Genomic DNA, 26,983 nt, shown 5'->3' on the forward strand with positions numbered 1-26,983 from the left:
TTCATCTGTTGATGGACACTTAGGTTGCTTCCATGTCCTGGCTATCGTAAATAGAGCTGCAATAAACATTTTGGTACACGACTCTTTTTGAATTATGGTTTTCTCAGGGTATATGCCCAGTAGTGGGATCGCAGGGTCATATGGTAGTTCTATTTGTAGTTTTTTAAGGAACCTCCATACTGTTCTCCATAGTGGCTGTATCAATTTACATTCCCACCAGCAGTGCAAGAGTGTTCCCTTTTCTCCACACCCCCTCCAGCATTTATTGTTTCTAGAGTTTTTGATGATGGCCAATCTGGCTGGTGTGAGATGATATCTCATTGTAGTTTTGATTTGCATTTCTCTAATGATTAATGATGTTGAGCATTCTTCCATGTGTTTGTTGGCTATCTGTATATCTTCTTTGGAGAAATGTCTATTTAGTTCTTCTGCCCATTTTTGGATTGGGCTGTTTGTTTTTTTGTTATTGAGCTGCATGAGTTGCTTATAAATTTTGGAGATTAATCCTTTGTCAGTTGCTTCATTTGCAAATATTTTCTCCCATTCTGAGGGTTGTCTTTTGGTCTTGTTTATGGTATCCTTTGCTGTGCAAAAGCTTTTAAGTTTCATTAGATCCCATTTGTTTGTTTTTGTTTTTATTTCCATTTCTCTAGGAGATGGGTCAAAAAGGATCTTGCTGTGATTTATGTCATAGAGTGTTCTGCCTATGTTTTCCTCTAAGAGTTTGATAGTGTCTGGCCTTACATTTAGGTCTTTAACCCATTTTGAGTTTATTTTTGTGTATGGTGTTAGGGAGTGTTCTAATTTCATACTTCTACAGGTAGCTGTCCAGTTTTCCCAGCACCACTTATTGAAGAGGCTGTCTTTTCTCCAATGTATATTCTTGCCTCCTTTATCAAAGATAAGGTGACCATATGTGTGTGGGTTTATCTCTGGGCTTTCTATCCTGTTCCATTAATCTATATTTCTGTTTTTGTGCCAGTACCATACTGTCTTGATTACTGTAGCCTTGTAGTAGAGTCTGAAGTCAGGGAGCCTGATTCCTCCAGCTCCATTTTTCGTTCTCAAGATTGCTTTGGCTATTCGGGGTCTTTTGTGTTTCCATACAAATTGTGAAATTTTTTGTTCTAGTTCTGTAAAAAATGCCAGTGGTAATTTGATAGGGATTGCATTGAATCTGTAGATTGCTTTGGGTAATACAGTCATTTTCACTATGTTGATTCTTCCAATCCAAGAACATGGTATATTTCTCCACCTATTTGTATCATCTTTAATTTCTTTCATCAGTGTCTTATAGTTTTCTGCATACAAGTCTTTTGTCTCCTTAGGTAGGTTTATTCCTAGATATTTTATTCTTTTTGTTGCAATGGTAAATGGGAGTGTTTTCTTAATTTCATTCTCAGATTTTTCATCATTAGTGTATAAGAATGCCAGAGATTTCTGTGCATTAACTTTGTATCCTGCTACTTTACCAAATTCATTGATTAGTTCTAGTAGTTTTCTGGTAGCATCCTTAGGATTCTCTATGTATAGTATCATGTCATCTGCAAACAGTGACAGCTTTACTTCTTCTTTTCCTATTTGGATTCCTTTTATTTCTTTATTTTCTCTAATTGCTGTGGCTAGAACTTCCAAAACTAGGTTGAATAAGAGTGGTGAGAGTGGGCAACCTTGTCTTGTTCCTGATCTTAGTGGAAATGGTGTCAGTTTTTCACCATTGAGAACGATGTTAGCTGTGGGTTTGTCACATATTGCCTTTATTATATTGAGGAAAGTTCCCTCTATGCCTACTTTCTGCAGGGTTTTTATCATAAATGGGTGTTGAATTTTGTCAAAAGCTTTCTCTGCATCTATTGAGATGATCATATGGTTTTTCTCCTTCAGTTTGTTGATATGGTGTATCACGTTGATTGATTTGCGTATATTGAAGAACCCTTGCATTCCTGGAATAAACCCCACTTGATCATGGTGTATGATCCTTTTAATGTGCTGTTGGATTCTGTTTGCTAATATTTTGTTGAGGATTTTTGCATCTATGTTCATCAGTGATATTGGCCTGTAGTTTTCTTTCTTTGTGACGTCTTTGTCTGGTTTTGGTATCAGGGTGATGGTGGCCTCGTAGAATGAGTTTGGGAGTGTTCCTCCCTCTGCTATCTTTTGGAAGAGTTTGAGAAGGATAGGTGTTAGCTCTTCTCTAAATGTTTGATAGAATTCGCCTGTGAAGCCATCTGGTCCTGGGCTTTTGTTTGTTGGAAGATTTTTAATCACAGTTTCAATTTCAGTGCTTGTGATTGGTCTGTTCATGTTTTCTATTTCTTCCTGGTTCAGTCTTGGCAGGTTGTGCATTTCTAAGAATTTGTCCATTTCTTCCAGGTTGTCCATTTTATTGCCATAGAGTTGCTTGTAGTAATCTCTAATAATCTTTTGTATTTCTGCAGAGTCAGTTGTTACATCTCCTTTTTCATTTCTAATTCTATTGATTTGAGTCTTCTCCCCTTTTTTCTTGATGAGTCTGGCTAATGGTTTATCAATTTTATTTATCTTCTCAAAGAACCAGCTTTTACTTGTATTGATCTTTGCTATTGTTTCCTTCATTTCTTTTTCATTAATTTCTGATCTGATCTTTATGATTTCTTTCCTTCTGCTAAATTTGGGGTTTTTTTGTTCTTCCTTCTCTAATTGCTTTAGGTGCAAAGTTAAGTTGTTTATTCGAGATGCTTCCTGTTTCTTAAGGTATGATTGTATTGCTATAAACTTCCCTCTTAGAACTGCTTTTGCTGTATCCCATAGGTTTTGGGTCGTCGTGTCTCCATTGTCATTTGTTTCTAAGTACTTTTTGATTTCCTCTTTGATTTCTTCAGTGATCACTTCGTTATTAAGTAGTGTATTGTTTAGCCTCCATGTGTTTGTATTTTTTACAGATCTTTTCCTGTAATTGATATCTAGTCTCATAGCGTTGTGGTCAGAAAAGATACTTGATACGATTTCAATTTTCTTAAATTTGCCAAGGCTAGATTTGTGACCCAAGATATGATCGATCCTGGAGAATGTTCCATGAGCACTTGAGAAAAATGTGTATTCTGTTGTTTTTGGATGGAATGTCCTATAAATATCAAGTAAATCCATCTTGTATAATATTTCATTTAAAGCTTGTGTTTCCTTATTTATTTTCATTTTGGATGATCTGTCCATTGGTGACAGTGGGGTGTTAAAGTCCCCTACTATGATTGTGTTACTGTCGATTTCCCCTTTTATGGCTGTTAGTATTTGCCTTATGTATTGAGGTGCGCCTATGTTGGGTGCATAAATATTTACAATTGTTATATCTTCTTCATGGATCGATCCCTTGATCATTATGTAGTGTCCTTCTTTGTCTCTTGTAATAGACTTTATTTTAAAGTCTATTTTGTCTGATATGAGAATGGCTACTCCAGCTTTCTTCTGATTTCCATTTGCATGGAATATCTTTTTCCATCCCCTTACTTTCAGTCTGTATGTGTCCCTAGGTTTGAAGTGGGTCTCTTGTAGACAGCATATATATGGGTCTTGTTTTTGTATCCATTCAGCCAGTCTGTGTCTTTTGGTGGGAGCATTTAATCCATTTACATTTAAGGTAATTATCGATATGTATGTTCCTATTACCATTTACTTAATTGTTTCGGGTTGTTCTTGTAGGTCTTTTCCTTCTCTTGTGTTTCTTGCCTAGAGAAGTTCCTTTAGGATTTGTTGTAGAGCTGGTTTGGTGGTGCTGAACTCTCTCAGCTTTTGCTTGTCTGTAAAGGTTTTAATTTCTCCATCAAATCTGAATGAGATCCTTGCTGGGTAGAGTAATCTTGGTTGTAGGTTTTTTTTCCTTCATCACTTTAAATATGTCCTGCCACTCCCTTCTGGCTTGTAGAGTTTCTGCTTACATTACATTTTGTTCATCCTTTTGCTGTTCATTTTGGTTACCATCATTTTCACACAAATTTTTGGATTTTTTTCTTTAGTCTGTGTCCTGGCTTTAAATTTAAGTAATTTACTTTCCAATTGTGATTTTAAAAAATTTCCTATAGATTCTTACTTCTCTTCTATTTAGAGAAGACCTTTCAATATTTCCTTTAGGATAGATTTAGTATTTTAGTTTTTGCGTGTCTGAGAAATTCCTTATCTCTCTTTCTATTCTAAATAATAATCTTGCTAGGTAGAGTATCCTAGGTTGCATATTTTTCCCTTTCAGGACTTTGAATATATCTTGCCACTCCCTTCTGGTGTGCAGCATTTCTGTAGAGAAATCACGTGATAGATAGCCTTATGGGGGTTTCCTTGTAATGAACTCTTTGTTTTTCTCTTGCTGCCTTTAGAATTCTGTCTTTAAATTTTGCTGTTTTTATTGTAATATGTCTTGGTGTAGGTCTGTTTCGGTTTATCTTGTTTGGAACCCTCTGTGCTTCCTGTACCTGGATATGTGTTTCCTTCTTTACATTTGGGGGTTTTTCAGACATATTTTTTTCAAATACATTTTTGATCCCCTTTTCTCTTTCTTCCCCTTCTGGAACCCCCATTTTGTGTAGATTGGCATGGTTTATATTATCTCGTAGGTCTTTTATACTGCTTTCATTTTTTTTTTCATTTGGCTTTCTGTCTGCTGTCCTTATTGGGTGATTTCCATTATTCTATGTTCCAGGTCACTTATTCATTCTTCTGCATCATTCATTCTGCTATTCATTGCCCTTAGCTTTCATCTCCGCAGATGAGTTTTCTAATTTTTCGTGGTTCCTCTTTATAGTTTCTAGTTCCCTTTTATAGTACTCTGCATTTCTGTCGATAGCTTTTCTTACTCCTCCAGTATTTTCATTATCTCCTTTTTGAAATCAGTGTCTATTAGAATGAAGAGGTCTGTTTAACTGTTTGTTCTTTCAGGGGAATGCTCTTGGTCTTTTAACTGGGAGTGGTTCCTCTGCTATTTACCAACCATTGTGGAAGGATTTCAATATTTGACAAGTCAGTTCAGCTGTTTAGGGCATCTACATATCAGCTCAGCTTAAGAGTAGATTTTGCTCTGTGACATGCCAAACCTGTGATGCATATACCAAATCAGACAGCAAGCCTTGATAAGTCTGAAGCAGATTTACCACATTAGGAAGAATGCCCATTTTCAATTTCTAGGGAGCAGACTAGGTCATCTTCCATGCTATAAAGATCCTTAATGTAACATACAGTGGTACTTAACAGCTATGTTTTAACATTTAAAAAACTCTTGCTCATCAGATGTGCACAATTGGGTATGTTCCTCTAGTGAGAGTTGTATGTATTTTTTGACGCACTTCATTATCACATTTGAAGTGTTCACTCTTTAACTTAATTAGTGGTGCTTAAAATTACTATTATTTTGTCTTTTAGGTAGCATGATAGGTTACCAGCTGTCTGTGAAACTTAGTGATGGTGTCAGAGCTGTTATGTAATCTTTTGTTGTCCCTGATTGTTCTCCGTAATGGCATGTATTGTTTAAGTTATATTTTTGCAAAATCACCATAAAACTTTACTGTTTTTATTATGTTTGTATTTAATTTTAGAAAACCAGTTATAAGCATCAAATATATTTTAATATATACCTTATTGATATAGCTGGAACATTGACCATTCCATTGTAGAATTTGGGAAAATGCTGGTTTAGACCATGTACGTCCTGTAAGGCATAACTCATGTTTCTGCCTCCTCTTTGAAGCCTTTCTCACTGCCCCAGTCTATCCTTATTTTCCATATTGAGAAATGCTCTAGCATTTAGTATGAATAACATTTTACACTTGATTGTTTACAGTGTTCTGTTATTACCAGTTTTCGTGTGTGTCTTTTCTCCATCAGTAGAGACTCTGAAATGAAACTGTATACTTTCCATGACAGAATATCAACACTAAGCACAGAGAAGTTGTCTAGCAATTACTTGACATGTGTTGCTCAGAACTCAAGATACTGACAGAAAATTTCACTACCTGTAGTGTTTCTCTCCAGAAGTATAGACAATTTAACTTTTAAAACTGTGCTCATGTGAGGGTAAGAACACTAGTTGAGCAAGAATATGTTTATGTCATTTCAGGATTTGGTGACATTTGGGGATGTGGCTGTAGATTTCTCTCAAGAGGAGTGGGAATGGCTGAACCCTGCTCAGAGGAATTTGTACAGGAAAGTGATGTTGCAGAACTATAGGAGCCTGGTATCACTGGGTAAGGAGGTCTCCCTGTAATTCAGAATCTGCACGTAGGGCTGCTTTCCAATGTAATGTTTGGGAAACCTCTGATATAGTTTGCTAAATTTCTGATTTTTGTGCTCCCCCAAATTTAGTTTTGTAGAATTAGCAGCTTCATTAGACTGTCCATGCAACTTCATCTTCCCCATTATTCAGAATACTTCACCTCTTCTTCAGCTCCCTTCTATAGTGGCATCACCTTCCTGATGACCAACCAACTTGATCTGATTTATGGGCCTGGCTAATTCCCCTTTTATTTCTTGTAAGCAGGAGTTTCAGTTTCTAAGCCAGATGTGATCTCATTATTGGAGCAAGGAAAAGAGCCCTGGATGGTGAAGAAGGAGGGGACAAGAGGAGCATGCCCTGGTGAGTGAGAGAGAACTAGGGAGGCAGAGGCTATTGCAAGGAAAAGTTCAGCTACTCTGGAAAGTTCCAGCTCATAATTGATGTTTCCTGGGTAGCCTGAAAAGGCCTGGGAAGAAACACTGAGGTGTGTCTAGCGTGAGTTCCCCAACCTAACTCTCCTCACACATTATTTGTGTATATTTTCTCTCACACTTAACTGTCTTCTCTGATAACCTTTTCTTATTTTTTGGATGCAGATGTCACAGTTATCTCCTTTTCCTTGCTTTTTAATTTTACACATGTTACTCCATACTATGTTTAAAAATCCAGACATAGCAATGCATATTTTTTCCTTTTTGGTCACTCATTCCTTTCAGATTGAAGGATTGATTCATTTACTTATGCACTTAATCTTGATTCACTGAATTTCTACTTTCACAAAATCATTCTGCTGAATTTTTAGGATTATTCAGAGGTTTATAAATCATCAAAGAAAAAATAAAGCATTTCCAGTTGTATTTTCAAGTCTGGGTAACTGGAAAGTGATAGCATTTAATAGAAACAAGTCAGGAGAAAGAACAGGTTGGTAGAGGAAAGGATGAATTTGGCTTGGGACAATAAGAGACTTATTTTTAAGAGATAGGGAGATTTCCAAGGGAAGATATACAACATATGATTGGAGGGAGATGGAGGCTAAGAAAAAAAAAGTCTGATTTAGAGATGTTAGTGTGAAGGAATGAGGTCATAGTCTTAGAGTTTGAGAGAAAAATCCTGGTACTGGGGCCTTTTTGGGAAAGTGGACCTTTGACAACTTTCTCAATGTCCTCTCTGGTAAATAACCTCCTTATAGTTTCTTCCTTGGGTTAAATTAATAATTTTATTAATTAAATTTAAATTAAATTAAAGTTAAATTAATTTAAATTAATAAATTTTAATTTTTCTACTTACCCTTTTCATTTAGGTTACAGATTTCTATGAACCTGAGCATAATAATTGCTTATAATTGTTTTTCTTTTATATCTAGTAATTTCCAATTTTTATTTTACATAGCTGTTCTTTTTTAAAAAATTGTTTGCTACTCATTAATCAATTTTGTTAATTTTTATTTATTTTTAACATCCAACTTTTGGACATATCTGTTAAATATAAAATATAGTGTCATCATTCTTCTCTTTTCTAATTCTCTATTTTCTGCTTTTCTCTTTACTAATTCCTTCCTTCTATTTTCCTTAGGTTTATTTTGTTTTCCATTTTGCTGAAAAAAACAAACTATTAATTTCATTTTCTCATTCACTAATGAAATTATTAGGAGTTTTAATTTTCCTCTGAATATAGCTTTAGGTGACTTCCACAGATTCTGATATGTAGTTGTTTTTCTTATTTCCATTTCCTAGACAACCTATTTTTTTTTAATTCCCTTTTACACAAGAGTTGTATGAAGGAAAGTTTTCTGGTTTTATTGTATCTTGATCAAATTGTTTTATCATATTTGATCAGGATAGTAATTAGTACTAATTCTACTAACAATTTGAGGATTTTACATGTTCTAATGTAGCATTAGTTTTTTTTAATGGTTCCATAGGTTCCAAGGTATAGTCTCTATTTTCAGTGTAAAGAGCTTATTACATGAGTTTTACTTTTTTTATTATGTTACTAAAGTCTGTCTTTACTTAATCTTTCTTGATTCCATCTATAATTTTTTCTTTCTTATTTCTTATTTATTTTTGGCTGCATCGGGTCTTAGTTGTGGCACGTGGGATCTTTTGTTATTGCACACAGGCTCTTTATTGTGGTGCTTGGGTTTCTCTCTAGTTGTGGCATGCAGGCTCCAGAGTGCATGGGCTCTGCAGTTGTGGCACACAGGCTCAGTAGCCCCGGGGCATGTGGGATCTTATTTCCCCAACCAGGAACTAAGAAGGCAGATTCTTTACCACTGGACCACTGGGGAAGTCCCTATAATTTTTTTCTTAATAACTTTAATTATTTATATACAGTAAATTGCATTCATATAAATTACACGTGATGAGTTCCGACAGTTATATACGTCCGTGAAACCATCACCACAATCGAGATATAAAACGTTTCCATCACCCCGAAAGATAGCTTGTACCTCTTTGCAGTTCATTCTTCTTCACTCCTGGCTCCAAACACTAATCTGATATTTGTCATTTTAGATTACTTTGCATTTAAACTAAATGGAATCATACTGTTATGTGTGGCTTATTCTGTCATCAAAATTATTTTGAAAATCATATTGTTTCATGTATAATTTACTCCTTTTGTTTCTGAGTAGCAGTCTATTGTATAGATGGTTCCATGCTTTTTCCATTCACCTGTTGATGCACATTTGGGTTGTTTGCAGTTTTGGGCTATATGAAGTGGTCACCTACAGGACTTTGTGTGGACATACGTTTTCATTTCTCTTAGGTAAATATCTAAAAGTGGAAAACATGAGTCATATTACAGGAATATGTTTAACTTTTTAAGAAACTGCCAGATAGTTTTCCAAAGAGACTATCATTTTTCATTCCCACCAGCACTGTAGAAGAGTTCCAGTTGCTCTACATCCCCACCATATGTTGGTGAGGTTTTTTCTTTTTTTAATAATTTTATTGAAGTATAGTTGATTTACAATGTTGTGTTAATTTTTGCTGTGCAGCAAAGTGATTCGCTTACATATATATATTCCATTATGGTTTATCACAGGATATTGAACATAGTTTCCTGTACTACACAGTAGGAACTTGTTATTTATCCATACTATATATTGATATAATAGTTTGCATCTGCTAATCCCAAAATCCCAATCCTTCTCTCCCCCACCCCTCCTCCCCCTTGGCAAACACAAGTCTGTTCTCTAGATGAGTCTCTTTCTGTTTTGCAAATATATTCATTTGTATTGTATTTTAGATTCCACATATAAGTGATATCATATGTTATTTGTCTTTCTCTTTCTGACTTACTTGGCTTAGTATGATGATCTCTAGGTCCATCCATGTGCTGCAGATGGCATTATTTCTTTTTTATAGCTGAGTAATACTCCATTGTGTATGTATGTATATATATGTGTGTGCATATGTATATATATATATACATATACATATATACACATACATACACACACATATGTACCATATCTCCTTTATCCATTCACCTGTTGATGGACATTTAGGTTGTTTCCGTGTCTTGGCTATTGTACATAGTGCTGCTATGAACACAGTGGTGCATGTATCTTTTTGAATTATAGTTATGTCTGGATATATGCCCAGGAGTGGGATTTCTGGATCATATGGCAAGTCTAGTGTTTTGAGGAACCTCCATACTGTTTTCCATAGAGGCTGCATCAATTTACATTCCCACCAACAATGTAGGAGGGGTCCCTTTTTGGTGAGCTATTTTTAGTTTTATCCATTCTAATAATTGTGTTATGGTATCTCGTAGTTTTAGTATGCATTTATCTGATGACTAAGGATGTTGAGGATCTTTTCATGTGCTTATTGGCCATTCATATATCTATTGTGAAGTATTTGTTCAAATCTTTTGCCCATGTTTTATTAGATTGTTTTATTATTATTGTAAAAGTTCTTAATACTGGCATACTTCATTTTATTGTGCTTCACTTTATTGTACTTCGCAGATATTGCACTTTTTACAAACTGAAGGTTTGTGGTGACCCTGCGTTGTCAGATGATGGTTAGTATTTTTTAGCAATAAAGTGCTTTTTAATTAAGGTATGTAAATTGATTTTTTTTAGACTTAATGCTATTGCACACTTAATAGACTACAGTATAGTGTAAACATAACTCTTATATGTACTGGGAAACCAAAACAATTTGTGTGACTAGCTTTATTGCAACGTTCATTTTATTGGGGTGGTCTCGAACTGAACCCGTGATACCTCTGAGGTATGCCTGTATAGTCCTGATACAAATTGTCATTTATGTGTATTGAGATATACGTACCAATTGTGACTTGTATTTTTATTTTCCTGCTACTGTCTTTTGAACATCCAAAGTTTTCAGTATTTGTGAAGTCCAAATTATTGCCTTGGTTTGTCCTTTTTGTGTCATATCTAAGAAAGTCTTGCTACCCGCAGGTCATAGACATTTTCTTTCTTCTGTGTTTTTGCCTAGGAATTTTATCATTTTGGCTTTATATTTTGGTATATGTTCCATTGAGCTAATTTTTGTGTCTTGTGTGAGGTAAAGGTTGAAGTTCTTTTTTTTCCCAATCTGGATATAGTTTCTCCAGTACCCTTTCTTTTAAAGACTTTCCCTTCCCCATTATATTGTCTTGGTACCTTCATTGAAAATCATTTGACCATATATGCATGCATTAAGTTTTAAACTCTGTCATTTCACCAGTACCAGTCTTGATTACTATAGTTTTATAGTACATTTTGATATCAATTTGTAAAACCACTTTGACTATTTTAATAGATCATTTGTATTTCCATATAAATTCTAGGATGAAGTTGAGAATTTCTACCCAAAAAATCCTGCTGGGGTTTTGTTTGGGATTGTGTTGAATCTATGTATCAGTTTGGAGAGAACTGACATCCTAATATCATTTTTTTCAATTCCTGAGTATTGTTTATTTAGCCATTTTTTACAGTCTTAATTTCTCTTAGTATTGTTGTGTCATATCCAGTGTAGTGGTCTTATATTTATAAGTATTATAAGTGGTCTTATATTTATAGGTATTATATTTATATAGCTATATATATATAAAATATATACTTATATCTAAAAATTCTTTTCCTGAGTCTTTTATGGTTTTTTTGGTGCTCTTATATTAAAAAGACCATTTTCCAATTGTTTGCTGCTAGTATGTAAAAATGTAAATTGATTTTTTAAATTGATTTTTTAATTGAAGTGTAGTTCATTTACAATGTTGTTACATTTTTATATTAACTTTACATCTTTTGACCTTGCTGGATTGATTTAGCAGTTGTTCTAGTAGTTGTTTTGTAAGTTCCTGAGGATTTTCTGCATGAACAGTCATTTTTTCTGCAAATACAGTTTTATTTCTTCCTTTTTGATCTTTCTATGTCTTCTTTTTCTTGACTTATTGTAATAGGTAGGACCTCCTGTAAAATGTTGAATAGAATTGGTAAGAGCATATATACTTGCATTGTTGTAAGGAGAAATGTATTCACTCTTTCACTGTTAAGTTGATGGTAGTTACAGATTTTTCATAGATGCTCTTTATCAGCTTGAGAAATTTCCTTTCTGTTCCTGGTTTGCTGAGAATTTTTATAATAAACAGGTGTTGAATTTAGTAAAATACTTTTATATCTATTGAAATGATATGGATTTTCCTTTTTTTATCTGTTAATGTGGTGAACTACATTAATTTTCATATCTTAAACCAACCTTGCATTCGTGGGACAAACTCTACTTGGTTATGATTATGCTTTCATATTTTCCTGGATTTTATTTACCATAATTTTATATAGGTTTTACATTTATGTTCATGTGCTACATTGCTTTTGTAAATCATAATAGGAATGTTGGTTTTACTTGGCAATTCTAAGCCAAGTGTGATCGATTGTTGCAACAAGGGAATAGCTGTTGGTGGTGAAGAGACAGCAGCCTAGTTAGCTGAGTGAGGAAGGGGTAAGCCATTGTAGGGAAAAACAAACAAGCCTCACCTGTTTGGCTTTCAGAGGTTTTCCTTCTAAACTCTTTTCTCAAAGGTTTACAGAGAAAAACCATTGGAAAGTCTTGAACAGAATAATAGGTGATTTGATTTGGGAATGAAAAGGGTAAGGCAAATTAAGGCCAATGGCAGGTTAATAAAACCAAGAAATGTTTAACCATAGAATTTTATGTATAGCCTATGGCAGTTAATGGTACCAGGAGTTTTTTTAGCCACACTGACATGAAATTGGTTTTTTAAAGGTAATGAACTTAGCTTGAATGCAGGATAACTAGCAGCAAGAGAGGAAGAGTGTTTGCAGACTGTTATATTAATGTATATAAAAAGATTATCATATAGTTATGCATGATTTATTTTCTTAATAATTTTCCTTTATTCTCATTCTCTATAATCTCATTATTAGACTGCATTTAACAGCTGTTAAATCCTTGAACTTCTTATGTAGTTCATTCACCAATTTGTGCTTTAGAAGTTCTTCTTTTCTAATGCATAAATACAAAAGACATTTGTTTTCTTGGTATCTTTTAGATTGGAAGTATGCATTTAAAAACAATGAATTTTCATCAAAGCAAGTTATTTATGAGGAATCATCCAAAGTAAGGACAATGGGAAGAAGCCATCTTAGTTATAACCTTGACTGCTCCAGTTTGAGAGAAGACTCTAAAAATGAGGACTGGTTTAAGAACCACTTTGGAAGTCAGAAGATACATTCTAGGCAATTGATCATTACTCATAAAGAAATCCTGACTAAAGATCAAAGTAATGAATATACTAAATCTTGGCAAACTTTCCATCAGGATGCAATCTTTGATATAAAGCAGAGTTTTCCCACCAAAGAAAGAATACATAAGCATGAGCCACGAAAGAGAAGCTACCAGAAAAAATCTGTTGAAATGAAACGTAAGAAAGTCTATGTAGAGAAGAAACTTTTGAAATGTAATGAATGTGAGAAGGTTTTCAACCAGAGCTCATCTCTTACTCTTCACCAGAGAATTCACACTGGAGAGAAACCCTATGCATGTGTTGAATGTGGGAAAACCTTCAGCCAGAGTGCAAACCTAGCTCAACATAAGAGAATACATACTGGAGAGAAACCCTATGAATGTAAAGAATGTAGGAAAGCCTTCAGCCAGAATGCCCATCTTGCTCAACATCAGAGAGTTCATACCGGAGAGAAACCTTATCAGTGTAAAGAATGTAAAAAAGCCTTCAGCCAGATTGCACACCTGACTCAACATCAGAGGGTTCATACTGGGGAAAGACCTTTTGAATGTACTGAATGTGGAAAGGCCTTTAGTAATGGCTCATTTCTTGCTCAGCATCAGAGAATTCACACAGGAGAGAAGCCTTATGTATGTAACGTGTGTGGGAAAGCCTTCAGCCATCGGGGATACCTAATTGTACATCAGAGAATTCATACCGGAGAGAGACCCTATGAATGTAAGGAATGTAGGAAAACCTTCAGCCAGTATGCACACCTGGCTCAACATCAGAGAGTTCATACTGGAGAGAAACCTTATGAGTGTAAAGTATGTAGGAAAGCCTTCAGCCAGATTGCATACCTTGATCAACATCAGAGGGTTCATACTGGAGAGAAGCCCTATGAATGTATCGAATGTGGGAAGGCCTTTAGCAATAGCTCATCACTTGCACAACATCAGAGAAGTCATACTGGAGAGAAACCTTACATGTGTAAGGAATGCAGGAAAACGTTTAGCCAGAATGCAGGCCTTGCTCAACATCAGCGAATTCACACTGGAGAGAAACCTTACGAATGTAACATTTGTGGGAAAGCCTTTAGCTATAGTGGATCTCTTACTCTACATCAAAGAATTCATACTGGGGAAAGACCCTATGAATGTAAGGATTGCAGGAAATCTTTCAGGCAGCGAGCACACCTTGCTCATCATGAGAGAATTCATACAATGGAGTCATTCTTGACTCTTTCCTCTCCCTCACCCTCCGCGTCCAGTCAGTTGCCAAGACCTGTAGGTTCTATCTCCTAAATATGCCTTGAATCTGACTCTAATTTCCATTCTGTCATCTTTGTCCAGTACACAATCTATTTGACATGGACTATGGAAATAACTTTCTAATTAATCTCCCTGTGTACCATTTCCTGCTAGTAGTGCATATTGCAGTCAAACTTGTGTTTAAAAAGTTTAATCGTATCACTTCTCCTTCATTAAAATCCTTCATTGGCATCCTATAGGTCTTAGGTCAAGGCACACTTTCCTCAAAATAGCCTAAAAGACCCCCAACCCCCAATACCTTGTTCCAGTCTACATTTCAGAGTCCCATCTCATGTCAATATCCATCTCATTCTTTGGCTACTTATCAACATTAAGAATTTATAGTGCAGCATCAAACAGATCTGGGTTCCAATTCTTACTCTTCCATTTTTTGGCCCTCTAGTTTTGGAGAAACCTTTTGTCCCTTGTAAGCTTCAGTCTTTTTATTTATATTATGGAAATAATAATGGTACTACCTCAAGTTAATGGAAGGATTAAATGAGATAATGCATGTGAACTGCTCAGCAGAGTGCCTAGCATAAAGTAATCACTCAGTAAACACTAATGTAAAATAAAAACCTACTATGATAAAAAGATCATCTCAGCAATGATTATCTGCGAAATAACAAAGCAACCCAAAGTACTGTAAAGGTTTTTGATTAGGAACAGCAGTCATTGTTCTAAAGGTGGGTGATAGGGGTATCGAGCACAGGAGAGTTAATATTGGAGTCCATGATGACAGAGTAAGATGGGGGCTTCTGTTTCAACATGAATACACAGAAAGATGATTTTGTTGATAAGAAAAACTAACTTCATTATATAGTCAACAGTTTTAAGAAGCCAGGTGTTAAAAACCACTTGTAATAAGTAAAATTTACTGAGATGTATTCATCATTTGCATTTAAACAAAGGCAATAGTTTTTAAAAGACAGGAAACTTTAAAAGATCAATAACCAAAGAAGAACAGAAAGTAAAATTTAACTCACCTCTCCTAATTCCAGGTAGATGAATTGCATTAAACTCATGTCAGTTAGATAGAAAAGTTGTTAAGCTTCTAAGCTGTAATTCCAAAACTACAGGGAAAAGAAACCAAAACTATAGGTCAAAACTCATCAACATGTTTGATTTGATATGCATCAAGTTTCAAATGAATATGAATACCTTTAGATGGGCATGTGTTTTCCAGTTCTCCACAGTTCAAACCACTACCTGTTCCCTTACATCTGACTTGTTTTACACTTTATATTACTTCCTGACTCCTGAAGGCTTTGAGCATGCAATCAATGCAGTAACCAGTTCTCTTGTGAACATAAGTACAAACAAAATGACTAAAGTTTAATGGAGGATTAAAAGAATAGACATTTTATCCTTCTGTAGGGGAAGACTCAGTATTCTACAGATGTTAGTAGGCCCCAAATTAATCTGTAGATTTGTTAGTAGGCCGCAAATTAATCTACAGATTCTTTGTACCTGACAAAATAAGACTTTCTTAAGGCTTGAAACATTGTGTTTGTCAACATACACACATACACATTCACAACATACACACATAAAGGAAATATATAATAAAGGTGATATTTCATGTCAGTGGCTTAACAGTATTGGTAAATGAGATTCTGCTCAAAAAAATTATTTCTGTACAAAACAATCACCTCATTCTTTTATCCAGATGCAAAACAGAGTCATTAGAAGACACCATAACATACTTTATAATCATGGGGAACAGTCTTCCTAAATACGACATGAGATCCAGAAGCCACACACACAATGATTCTAGGTTTGACTATATAAGGACTTTAATAAGCTTTTATATAGTCAAAGACAGTACAAACGAAAGGTTTTTAAACATTAGAATTGGAAAAAATCATTAAAATATGTTTAACTTATGAAGTTCGTATCCTTAACATAAAAGTGCTCCTACAAGTCATTTAGAAAAATGACACCTCCTCCCCTCACGGGCAAAAGGGTATAAAGAGGCAACAGGTGACTGATGAAAGTGGTAAGTACTGAATCTCACAAGGATCAGAACACAAGTTAAACAAATGAACTACCATCTTTCAATATCAGATTGATAAAATTTGCATTGCAAAACCATAGGAGAGGAGATACTTCTATGTACTGATATAAGGGTATATGAATTTGTACAGTATTTCTGAAAGGTAACTTGTCAGCATCAAAATTTTCATTGGGAAAATCAAGGTTTTCTTTTGCAGTTAAACACAAGTTTATCTTTCCTCCATATCCTGTTAAACAGATAAAACAATTTAAAAGGTATCAAAAGAGAGCAGAAGTCATCAGTGGATGAAAGAATCAAATTTTATAAAAGACAAAAGGGAAAAGAGTGCTTATTCATGAAATGTTGCAGAAAAGGCTGTTACCTGAAATGTTGGCATGACAGGGATTTCAGTAATGGGAGTCAGTCTGTCCAAAGGGTCCCTAGAAAAGTTCATGCTTTGAGTTGGCTTGTGTAGAGGCTGGGTAATAAGGAGACACGATGACAAGACAGTTAATGATTTTTTATGTGAGTTATGTTAGTACCCCTGCCAACAGCTTTCCCACTCCACCCTCTCTTCTATAAGTAAACTGAAATGGATCCTTCCTTCACACCATTCACAAAAACTAGTTCCAGTTGAATAAAATCCTAAATGCTAAAATAGTAAAGTATTAGAAGAAAGTATAGTACCATATGCTTATGACTTTGCTGTTGGACATATCTTCCTAAATTAGACAAAAATGAAAGCCATAATGAAGTTGACTATATCAAAAGTTAGAATGCTTTTAAAAAGACAAAGATAAACAGAATGAGAAAAAAACTGTAATATAATACAAAGGGAAAGATGTAAGAGTACCTATAAATAGGTAAAGGACAACCAACCAAGAATAAAAATGAACAAAGGATATGAATGCACAAGTCAGAAGAAATACAGATGGACCATAAATATAAGTCCCTGCTTAACCTTGCTAGTATTGAGAGATGCAAATTTAAGTAATCTACAATAATAAAAAAAACCTTGGCAGTTGTGTAGAGAAATAAATACTCTCATAAGTGCTAATTTGGAGGCACTGAAGTTTTAAAAATGCTCACTATAACCCCTTTGGAGGGCAGCACAGTACATGAAACTGGAAACAATCTAAATTTCCATCAATAGAGGCATGCCTAGAAATACTAGCACCAGTTTAAAAAAATGGACTGGTAATGGTATGGATCTGACTAAAAGACACTGATTGAAAATGAAAATTTTTCAGAATAATAGAGTACTATATATTTAAAATATATTTCTAATACATTTATATAAGTACGCAAATACTTAGAAAAAGTCCTGAACAGACACATCCAACCGATAAGTGTTTCTTTGGAGGAGGGAACTAGAATTGGACATTCTGGTCAAGAGGGTAGATTTACCATTATCTGTAATGTTTGAAGTTTTAAATAAGAATGTTAAAATTTAAAAAACAAACTATGAAAAAATTCAACAAACTCACGGAGAACTAGAGCAGCTAGAGTGAGAGTTGGCAGCCTAAGTTGAAACCTTTTTTGGAATTTGGAGAATTTCTCATCAACTCACCAGTCCTTCCCATGCAGGCAGAGATCCCAGTAAACCTTTTCATTCAGGGAAACAGATCTACAATGAGAATAACCAAAGAACCTCCTGCTACCTACCTAAGATAATCAAACCATATCATTCTTAAATGTGAACAGACAGCTAAGGATCATCACAGATGAAGAAAAGTATCAGCATAATAAGGACCAAGAGAGAACCTAACCAGAGTAGGGAAAGTTATATAATGAGAAGAAAATAAAAATTTGTTAGTCTAAGATTTGACTAGATGTTGCACTTTTAAAGCAAACATGGGAAGCTACCAAAAACAGGAATAAGACAGAACTCCTAAGAATGAAAAAACATTATTGCTGTAATAATAGAAGGTTTGAAAGAAAATAGTGGAAACTCTTCAAGTTCATAAATTGAAAACTGAGAAACAAAAGGGACCTGGAAGTTTAGAAGGTCCAACATCTAATTAATGAGTTCCAGAAAAAAAATTAATAGAGAAAATATAATAGGAATGTATCAAATAAATGATTAAGAATCTTTCTAAACTGAAGAAAATTATGAACACTCAGCTAGGAATAGCTCACTCAATGTTGCGCAGGCTGAAGTGGCAAAAAGCAAAATTACAATAGAAAAAAAAGACACCCAGAAATACGCTTGTGAATTTCATAATACTAAAGATGAGGCCATCCTAAAAGCTTTCAAAAAATGGAGATTTCTCCTGATAAGGAATACTGATCAAGATAGCATTAGCCTTCCCTCTGATGAGCAATATTAGATTGTAGAATACAGAACAGCACCTCCCAACTTATGAGTTAAAACTACTTTGAATCTAGAACTTTATACCCAAACAGTAATTAAACATGAGGCCAAGTACTGATATTTTGTATTACCAGTTTACTCCCACTGTCTTTTAATAGGGTATTGAATGATTAGCTTCAGCAAAATTTGGATGGAAAGGAAAAAAACAGGAAAGGCTTTAAACAGTGGATCTAACCTAGTAAAGTGGTGTTGAGGATGAACAGGATCACCCTGCAAGAATCAGACCAAATTACTGGTAGGCTAGATATCCAGGGAGGCAGTGAAGAGGAACTTAAGGAAGAATGAAAGGGGTGGGTTACATTAAATAGAATTAATACAAAGTTTAAGGATTTTAGTAATATGGTGAAGACAAAAGTTCATCAGAAGGAAAGAAAAACAATTACTGGCTCTGGAAAAATAAAAAGGAGAAGCCATACCAAATATTATGGTCCTAATATAAAGCAAGCCCCCATAAAATGTGACATGACTTTGGAAAATAACTAGAATATGAAAAAAAAATGCATATGACTGATACAAGGAATAGATTCCTTGAAAAAAAATCCATATGACTGATACAAGGAAGAGATTACTTTAAGTGTGGGTACTGGGATCCTGACATTGGACTTGTAGAGCAGAAAATGTAACCGTCACACGTTGCTTGGCTCTGACTCTTTAGAGAATAATATTTACGTGGTAATAATGATCTAATGCTATTTTATTTCCAACTTTAAAATAGACAAATCACTGAAGTCTCTATGTGTATATATATTTATCTACATAGCTAATATCTAGTTAATAATGTAAAGGCAAAATATAGCTGATGTAGACTGGATGGTGGGATACTGACAAGGAAATAAAAGCTTGAGGCAAGGATAAGGGGAAATATGCTCACTGTATATAGAGGGGATTCAAGAGATGTCTAAAGGCGATAGAATAAGAAATGTAGGTTAGCTGTATTTCAAGTTAAAACACATCAGAGGAACTAATATAACTCACTTAGTGGGACGAATTAAATCCTTACCTTTCATAAGAAAGACTCAGTGTATAAAGTTGATAAATTTACAAATAAAATTACAACTAATCAGGATTATGACAGAAACCCAATTCAAATCAGCTTAGGAAAAAGGTATTTATTCCCATAACTCAAAGATGTAGAGCATGTATGTTACAGTCTCAGGTAGGCTGCATGTAAGTGTTCAGACTCATCAGAGATTAGTAACTCACAGCTCTGTGTTGAGTTGTTTCATTCTCTGGCAGGTTCTGTCACTTGGTAGGAAGAAAATGGCATCTGATATTACACTCAAAAAATCCTTAGAGCTTTTAATCTCAAAAGCAAGGTGATCTTCTCTTTCTGAGCCTCCATGTCAATCCCTGGGAGGAAAATATAATTTGTTCCAGTTTATGCTATGTGCCCACTCTGGACCAATCACCAGATCCAGGGTAGGGGGTACTCTGGCCAAGCTGGGTCAAGTTCACATGCCAGGAGATTTGGATCATTGGATGGCAAGTTTAAAAAAAATTCCCATGGGATGGGGGTAGGGTGGAGGGCAGTTGAGAATCAGTTCCCATAAAGAAAACAAAAGACCTGAACTGACATATAAAGGCATCACTGATTCACTAAGTGTGTAGATACACCTATCTTTTGCTGCAGGAATACTGTGTGTAATTACAGGAAGCTGCCTCAGCCCCTGTAGCAAGGGTAAGTTAAATTTCCAGGGGTCAGCTGGACTCAGTACACACTTGCTAGTAATTAAGCTATCTTGCCAGACTCCTGAGATGGCTGCACATTGGACAAGGTAACTCCAACAGCAAGAGACTAGGGCTTGGGTGGCAACTGGTTGAGCCTCACCTGCACCATTTATGCCAGGAGACATCTGGGGAGCTCCCTTTAAAGACCTCCAAAGAAGGCTTTCTGCACAGAGGATGTCAAGAGACAGCCAACAAGAAGTGAAGCTGTTTACATAAAGGACAGCAGATCTGCTCTACAAAGGGGATTGCCTTCCAGTTTAGAAAAACTCCATTTTCCCCCTCTATGGTCTCTATGGAAGAGGAGCAGACTGGTGCATTCCCATAAGGAGGCAAATTCAAATGTATGTATGAGGAGCTTTTAAAAATACTAACTTTGAATTTAAAGTGGTGGGACCAAGATATCTCTGTCCATTTCTCCTTTCTGAAACCAAGTGAAAGCAACAAGAAGAATAAGAAACAGAAAGAAACTCCACCTTCGATGAAGTAAAGAAACATCTATAATTCTGAGTCTCAAAATCCACAAGGAAATGCTGCTAAAATGTGGTGAGAATCCTGGGAGAGTTTCCTCTCCCAGGAGATGATGCATTGATGAGCACAAAATACCTCCAAAGCAGTGGCGTATCTGGAAGGGCAAAAGAAAAGGCACCTCAAATGAAGCCACAGTGTTACTCTGAAAAGTCTGGCTTTAGAAGTCGCCGTAAATTCTGTTTACAATTGCAAAAGAGTGGCAGAGGTGAGGAGCTGGAGTGTTCAAGGGTTTTGAAGAGGTGATTTATCATCTGACAGAGGAGAGGGAAGCTGCAAATGATGTGCAGGACTGCAAGGTAAATGCTAAATCCTTGCTACTCAACATGTGGGGCATGGACTAGCAGCATCAGCCTCACCTCGTAATTTCTTAGGATTCCAGAATCTTGGGCCTTAATCCAGAGCTAGCAATTCAAAATCTGAATCTTACAAGATGCCCAGGTGATCTGAATACACAGTAATAAATGAGAATCACTAGGCTAAAACAAATTTCATACTAGTCTAGAATACAGGCCTTTGATAAATAGCCAGACCAGGAAGAGCTCTACTCATTCAAAAATGTAGTCTAGTCTTTCAGAGACCCTATGGAATGATAGTAGACTCAGATTTAGAAATTCCTCTTACTAAAACTGAACAAAGTGAGGGAACCCCAATATACTAGCATCATTGAAAGAGGAAACTGATACCACCTTATATCACACACTATGAAAAATAGAATACAGAATTAACAGAGCCACATTAAAAGAACATGCCAATATCTTTGGCACTGTCTGCCCTCTGGTCAAGTGGCATAATGGAGAAAAAGTAAGCAGAAGAAATTCTGAAAAACTTTACTAATATATCTCAAGATGGGCAAGATGTAGGCAGCACTGGACAAAGGTACATAACATTTCTCTAAGTAATCTTCATTCTAGATAAATACTAGTTTGAATAGGAAAGGCAAGTTAGCAGTATCTATCAAAATATGCCTATCTTTTGATCCAGCAATTTAATTCTCCAAAAATATTGGTAAAGAATTTCAAAAGCATATGTGGAAGACTGTTAATTGCAACCCTGTTTTCAAAAATAAATCCTAGCTCCACAGTGAGGCTTACCCTAACTAAATGCTTATTTGAGATCTGCACAGCTGGTGAAGATGGAATTATAAAGAATTGTTTACCCTCCCATCTGAAACAATAAAACACTGGACCAAACATGAAACCTTGGCATTCAAGACATTGGATAACAGGCAATGAAACAGAGATCCCTGAAAAATGGGAAACAAATGAGATGAGTACTATGATTTCCCCAGATAACTGCATGGAAAGTTTCCAGGCTGTGGCCTCCCAATGTTGAGGAAATGAAGCTAAAAGTCACGGAGACTGATGTGATTGGAGTTCACAGGATGAAGTGCCTGAAAGCCCTTAGAGGAAAAAACCCTAGACGTGTGCAGAATTGTTAGCTGAATTTTACCTGAATACTCAGCAGAACATGCATGTGAAGAAATTACCTGAAGCTGGGGAAAAAAACTGATAGAACTACAAAAAGAAATAGACAAATCTAAATCTTTAAAGACTGTTACAAGAAACAAAGAAGGACACTACATAACGATCAAGGGATCAATCCAAGAAGATATAACAATTGTAAATACATACATACCCAACGTAGGAGCACCTCAATATATAAGGCAAGTATTAACAGATATAAAAGGAGAAATCCACAGTAATACAATAATAGTAGGGGACTTTTAACACTTCACTTACATCAATGGATATATATAACACACACTTAAATAACACAGTAGGGAAAATGGACTTAACTGACACCTATAGAGCAGCAGTCCCCAACCTTTTTGGCACCAGGGACTGGTTTCGTGGAAGACAATTTTTCCATGGACTGGGGTTGGCGGGGCGGATGGTTTAGGGATGATTCAAGCACATTTCATTTGTTGTGCACTTTACTTCTATTATTATTACATTGTAATATATAATGAAATAATTACACAACTCACCATAATGCTGACAGGAGGCGGAGCTCAGGTGGTAATGCGAGCGATGGGGAGTGGCTGTAAATACAGATGAAGCTTCACTCACTTGCCTGCCGCTCGCCTCCTGCCATGCAGCCTGGTTCCTAACAGGCCATGGACCGTCTGGAGACCCCTGCTATAGAGCATACTATCCAAAAGTAGCAGAATACACATTCTTTTCAAGTGTACATGGAACATTCTCCAGGACAGATCACATGCTAGGTGGCAAAACAAGCCTCAGTAAATTTTTTTTTTTTTCTTTTTTTTTTGCGGTATACGGGCCTCTCACTGTAGTGGCCTCTCCCGTTGCGGAGCACAGGCTCCGTGGCCATGGCTCACGGGCCCAGCCGCTCCGCGGCATGTGGGATCTTCCCGGACCGGGGCACGAACCCGTGTCCCCTGCATCGGCAGGCGGACTCTCAACCACTGCGCCACCAGGGAAGCCCAAGCCTCAGTAAATTTAAAAAAATTGAAATCATATCATCTTTTCTGACCACAATGCTATAAGGCTAGAAGTCAACTACGAGAAAAACTGCAAAAAACAGACACGTGTAGGCTGAATAAAATGCTACTAAACAACAAATGGGTCACTGAAGAAATCAAAAAATACCTAGAGATGAAAACATGACAATCCAAAACCTATGGGACACCACAAAAGCAGTTCTAAGAGGGAAGTCTACAGTGATACAATCTTGACTCAGAAAACAAGGAAGAGTTCAAATAAACAACCTAACCTTACACATAAAGGAACTAGAGAAAGAAGAACAAACAAAACCTACAGTTAGTAGAAGGAAAAAATCATAAAGATTCAGAGCAGAAATAAATGAAATAGAGACTAAAAAAAATAGAAAAGATCAATGGAACTAAAAGCTGGTTCTTTGAAGAGATAAATAAAATTGATAAACCTTTAGCCAGATTCATCAAAAAAAAAAAAGGGAAAGGGCCCATTTCAATAAATCAGAAATGAAAAAGAAGTTACAACTGAAAACACAGAAATAAAAAGGATCATAAGAGACTACTATGAGCAATTATAGGCCTATAAAATGCACAACCTAGAAGAAATGGACAAGTTCTTACAAAGGTACGAATCACCCAAGACTGAGCCAGGAAGAAATAGAAAATATGAACAGACCAATTACCAATACTGAAATTGAATCAGTAATTTTAAAACTCCCAACAAACAAAAGTCCAGGACAAGATGGCTTCACAGGTGAATTCTACCAAACATTTAGAGAAGTTAACAACTATCCTTCTGAAATGAATCCAAAAAACTGCAGAGGAAGGAACACTTCCAAACTCATTTTGTGCAGCCACCATCACCCTGATACCAAAATCTGACAGAGAATTCCCTGGTAGTCTAGTGGTTAGGATTCCGTGCTTCCACTGCAGGGGGCCCAGGATCAATCTGTGGTCAGGTAGCTAAGACCCCACAAGCCGTGTGGCGTGGCCAAAAACAAACAAAAAACTCAGACAAAGATATCACAAAAAAAGAACAATTACAGGTCAATATCACTGGTGAACATAGATGCAAAAGTCCTCAACAAAATACTAGCAAACCAAATAATACATTAAAAGGATCACACAACCAATATCAAGTGGGATTTATCCCAGGGAGGCAAGGATTTTTCAATATCTACAAATCAGTCAATGTGATGATACACAACATTAGAAAACTGGAAAATGAAAACCATACGATCATTACCATAGATGCAAAAAAGCTTTCGATAATATTCAACATCCATTTATAAAAACTCTCCAGAAAGTGGGCATAGAGGGAACTTACCTCAACATAATGACGACCATATATGATAAAACTAACATCATAATTAATGGTGAAAAGCTGAATGCATTTCCTCTAAGAACAAGACAAGGATGCTCACTCTTGCCACTTTAATTCAACATACTTTTGGAAGTCCTAGCCACAGCAATCCGAGAAGAAAAACAAGAAAAGAAGTCCAGATTGGAAAAGAAGAAGTACAACTGTCACTGTTTGCAGATGACATGATACCATACATAGAAAATCATAAAGACACTACCAGAATACTAGAGTTCATCAATAAATTCAGTAAAGTTACAGGATATAAAATTAATATACAGAAATCTGTTGAATTTCTATACACTAACTACAAAATATCAAAAAGAAAAATTAAGGAAACAATTCCATTTACGATTGCATTAAAAAGAAATAAATTCTGAGGAATAAACCTATCCAAGAGGGCAAAAGACCTGTATAAGACTGATGAAAGAAACTGAAGAAGATACAAACAGATGGAAAGATATACAGTGTTCTTAGATTGGAAGAATCAATATTGTTAAAATGACTATACTACTGAAGGCAATCTGCAGATTCATTGCAATTCCTATCAAATTACCAATGGCATTTTTCACAGAACTAGAACAAAAAAACTTTTAATTTGTATGGAAACACAAAAGACTCCTAGTAGCAAAAGCAATCTTAAGAAAGAATGGAACTGGAGGAATCATGCTCCCTGACTTCAGACTATAATACAAAGCAACAGTAATCAAAACAGTACAATACTGGCACAAAAACAGATCAATGGAACAGGACAGAAAGCCCAGAAATAAACCCACACACTTATGGTCAATTAATCTATGACAAAGGAGGCAAGAATATAAAATGGAGGGCTTCCCTGGTGGTGCAGTGGTTAAGAATCCACCTGCCAATGCAGGGGACATGGGTTCAAGCCCTGGTCTGGGAAGATCCCACATGCTGCGGAGCAACTAAGCCTGTGCGCCACAACTAAGCCTATGCTCTAGAGCCCACGAGCCACAACTACTGAGCCCACGTGCCACAACTACTGAAGCCTGAGTGCCTAGAGCCCTGCTCCACAACAGGACAAGCCACCACAGTGAGAAGCCTGCTTACTACAACAAAGAGTAGGCCCCCCGCTCGTCACGACTAGAGAAAGCCCGTGCGCAGCAACAAAGATCCAAAAAATAAATAAAATTTAAAAAGAAAAAATGTAAAATGGAGAAAAGACAGTATCTTCAATAATAAGTGCTGGGAAAACTGGACAGCTACATGTAAAAGAATGAAATTAGAACATTCTATAACACCATATACAAAAATCAACTCAAAGTGGATTAAATACCTAAACGTAAGACTGGATACTATAAACCTCATAGAGGAAAACGTAAGCAGAACACTCTGACATAAATCGTAGCAGTATTTTTTTGTATCCTTCTCCTAAAGTAACGGAAATAAAAGCAAAATTAAACAAACGGGACCTAATTAAGCTTAAAAGTTTCTGAATGGCAAAAGAAACCATGAACAAAAAGACAATCTAGGGAATGGGAGAAAATATTTGCAAATGATGCAACCACAGGGATTAACTTCCAAAATATACAAACAGCTCATACAGCTCAGAATCAAAGAACAAACAACCTCTCCCTCAAAAAAAGAGTACAGAAGACCTAAACAGACATTTCTCCAAAAAAGACATATGGATAGCCAACAGGCACATGAAAAGATGTTTCACATTGCTAATCAGTAGAGAAATGCAAATCAAAACTACAATGAGGTGTCACCTCACACCAGTCAGAATGGCCATCATCAAAAAGTCCACAAATAATAAATGCTGGAGAGGGTGTGGGAAAAAGGGAACCCTCCTACACTGTTGGTGGGAATGTAAATTGGTACAGCCACTATGGAGAACAGTAAGGAGGTTCCTTAAAACACTAAACATAGAGTTACCATATGATCCTACAATCCATCTCCTGGGCATATATCCAGAGAAAACTATAATTTGAAATGATACATGTTCACAATGTTCACTGCAGCACTATTTACAATAGCTAAGACATGGAAACAACCTAAATGTCCATCAAAAGATGAATGGAAAAAAAGATGTGGTATATAAGTACAATGGAATACTACTCAGCCATAAAAAAAAATGATGCCATTTGCAGCAACATGGATGGACCCAGAGATTATCATATTAAGTGAAGTAAGACAGAGAAAGATAAATATCATATCACTTATATGTGGATTCTAAAAAAAAAATGATACAAATGAACTTATTTACAAAACAGCAATAGACTCACAGATACAGAAAACAAACTATGGTTACAAAAAAAGATGGGGGGAGGG

The 26,983-nt window shown here is 35.9% G+C and overlaps 2 protein-coding genes and 1 long non-coding RNA gene across 9 annotated transcripts in view; 2 read left to right on the plus strand and 1 right to left on the minus strand.

Annotated features, from left to right (window-relative positions):
* Positions 1 to 14,838, plus strand: part of ZNF583 (zinc finger protein 583) — a 31,002-nt gene extending 16,164 nt beyond the window's left edge. The window contains exons 2-4 of one of the 5 annotated variants that reach the window (XM_067020053.1): positions 6,077 to 6,203; positions 6,494 to 6,592; positions 12,761 to 14,838. In XM_067020053.1, the coding sequence (XP_066876154.1) occupies positions 6,077 to 6,203; positions 6,494 to 6,592; positions 12,761 to 14,238 (1,704 nt within the window). In that variant the 3' untranslated portion in view covers positions 14,239 to 14,838. Of the gene's footprint in view, positions 1 to 6,058; positions 6,204 to 6,493; positions 6,593 to 10,208; positions 10,265 to 12,760 lie in introns of those variants that run through there. The other 4 variants (XM_059044696.2, XM_059044694.2, XM_067020055.1 and 1 more) reach the window with 4 other exon arrangements.
* LOC131744802 (endothelial zinc finger protein induced by tumor necrosis factor alpha-like) overlaps positions 1 to 26,983 on the plus strand; it is a 181,363-nt gene that overhangs the window by 125,392 nt on the left and 28,988 nt on the right. The gene's annotated exons all lie outside the window — the stretch shown is intronic.
* On the minus strand, positions 11,156 to 23,113 carry LOC131744843 (uncharacterized). Its single transcript, XR_010837895.1, has 5 exons — positions 22,858 to 23,113; positions 19,818 to 19,964; positions 16,623 to 16,718; positions 15,231 to 15,317; positions 11,156 to 11,660 (listed from the first exon to the last, which is right to left on the minus strand). It is a non-coding gene; the product is annotated as an uncharacterized lncRNA (long non-coding RNA).

The sequence above is a fragment of the Kogia breviceps genome, chromosome 18 (genome assembly GCF_026419965.1).
Source record: "Kogia breviceps isolate mKogBre1 chromosome 18, mKogBre1 haplotype 1, whole genome shotgun sequence".
Classification (NCBI taxonomy): Eukaryota; Metazoa; Chordata; class Mammalia; order Artiodactyla; family Physeteridae; genus Kogia; species Kogia breviceps.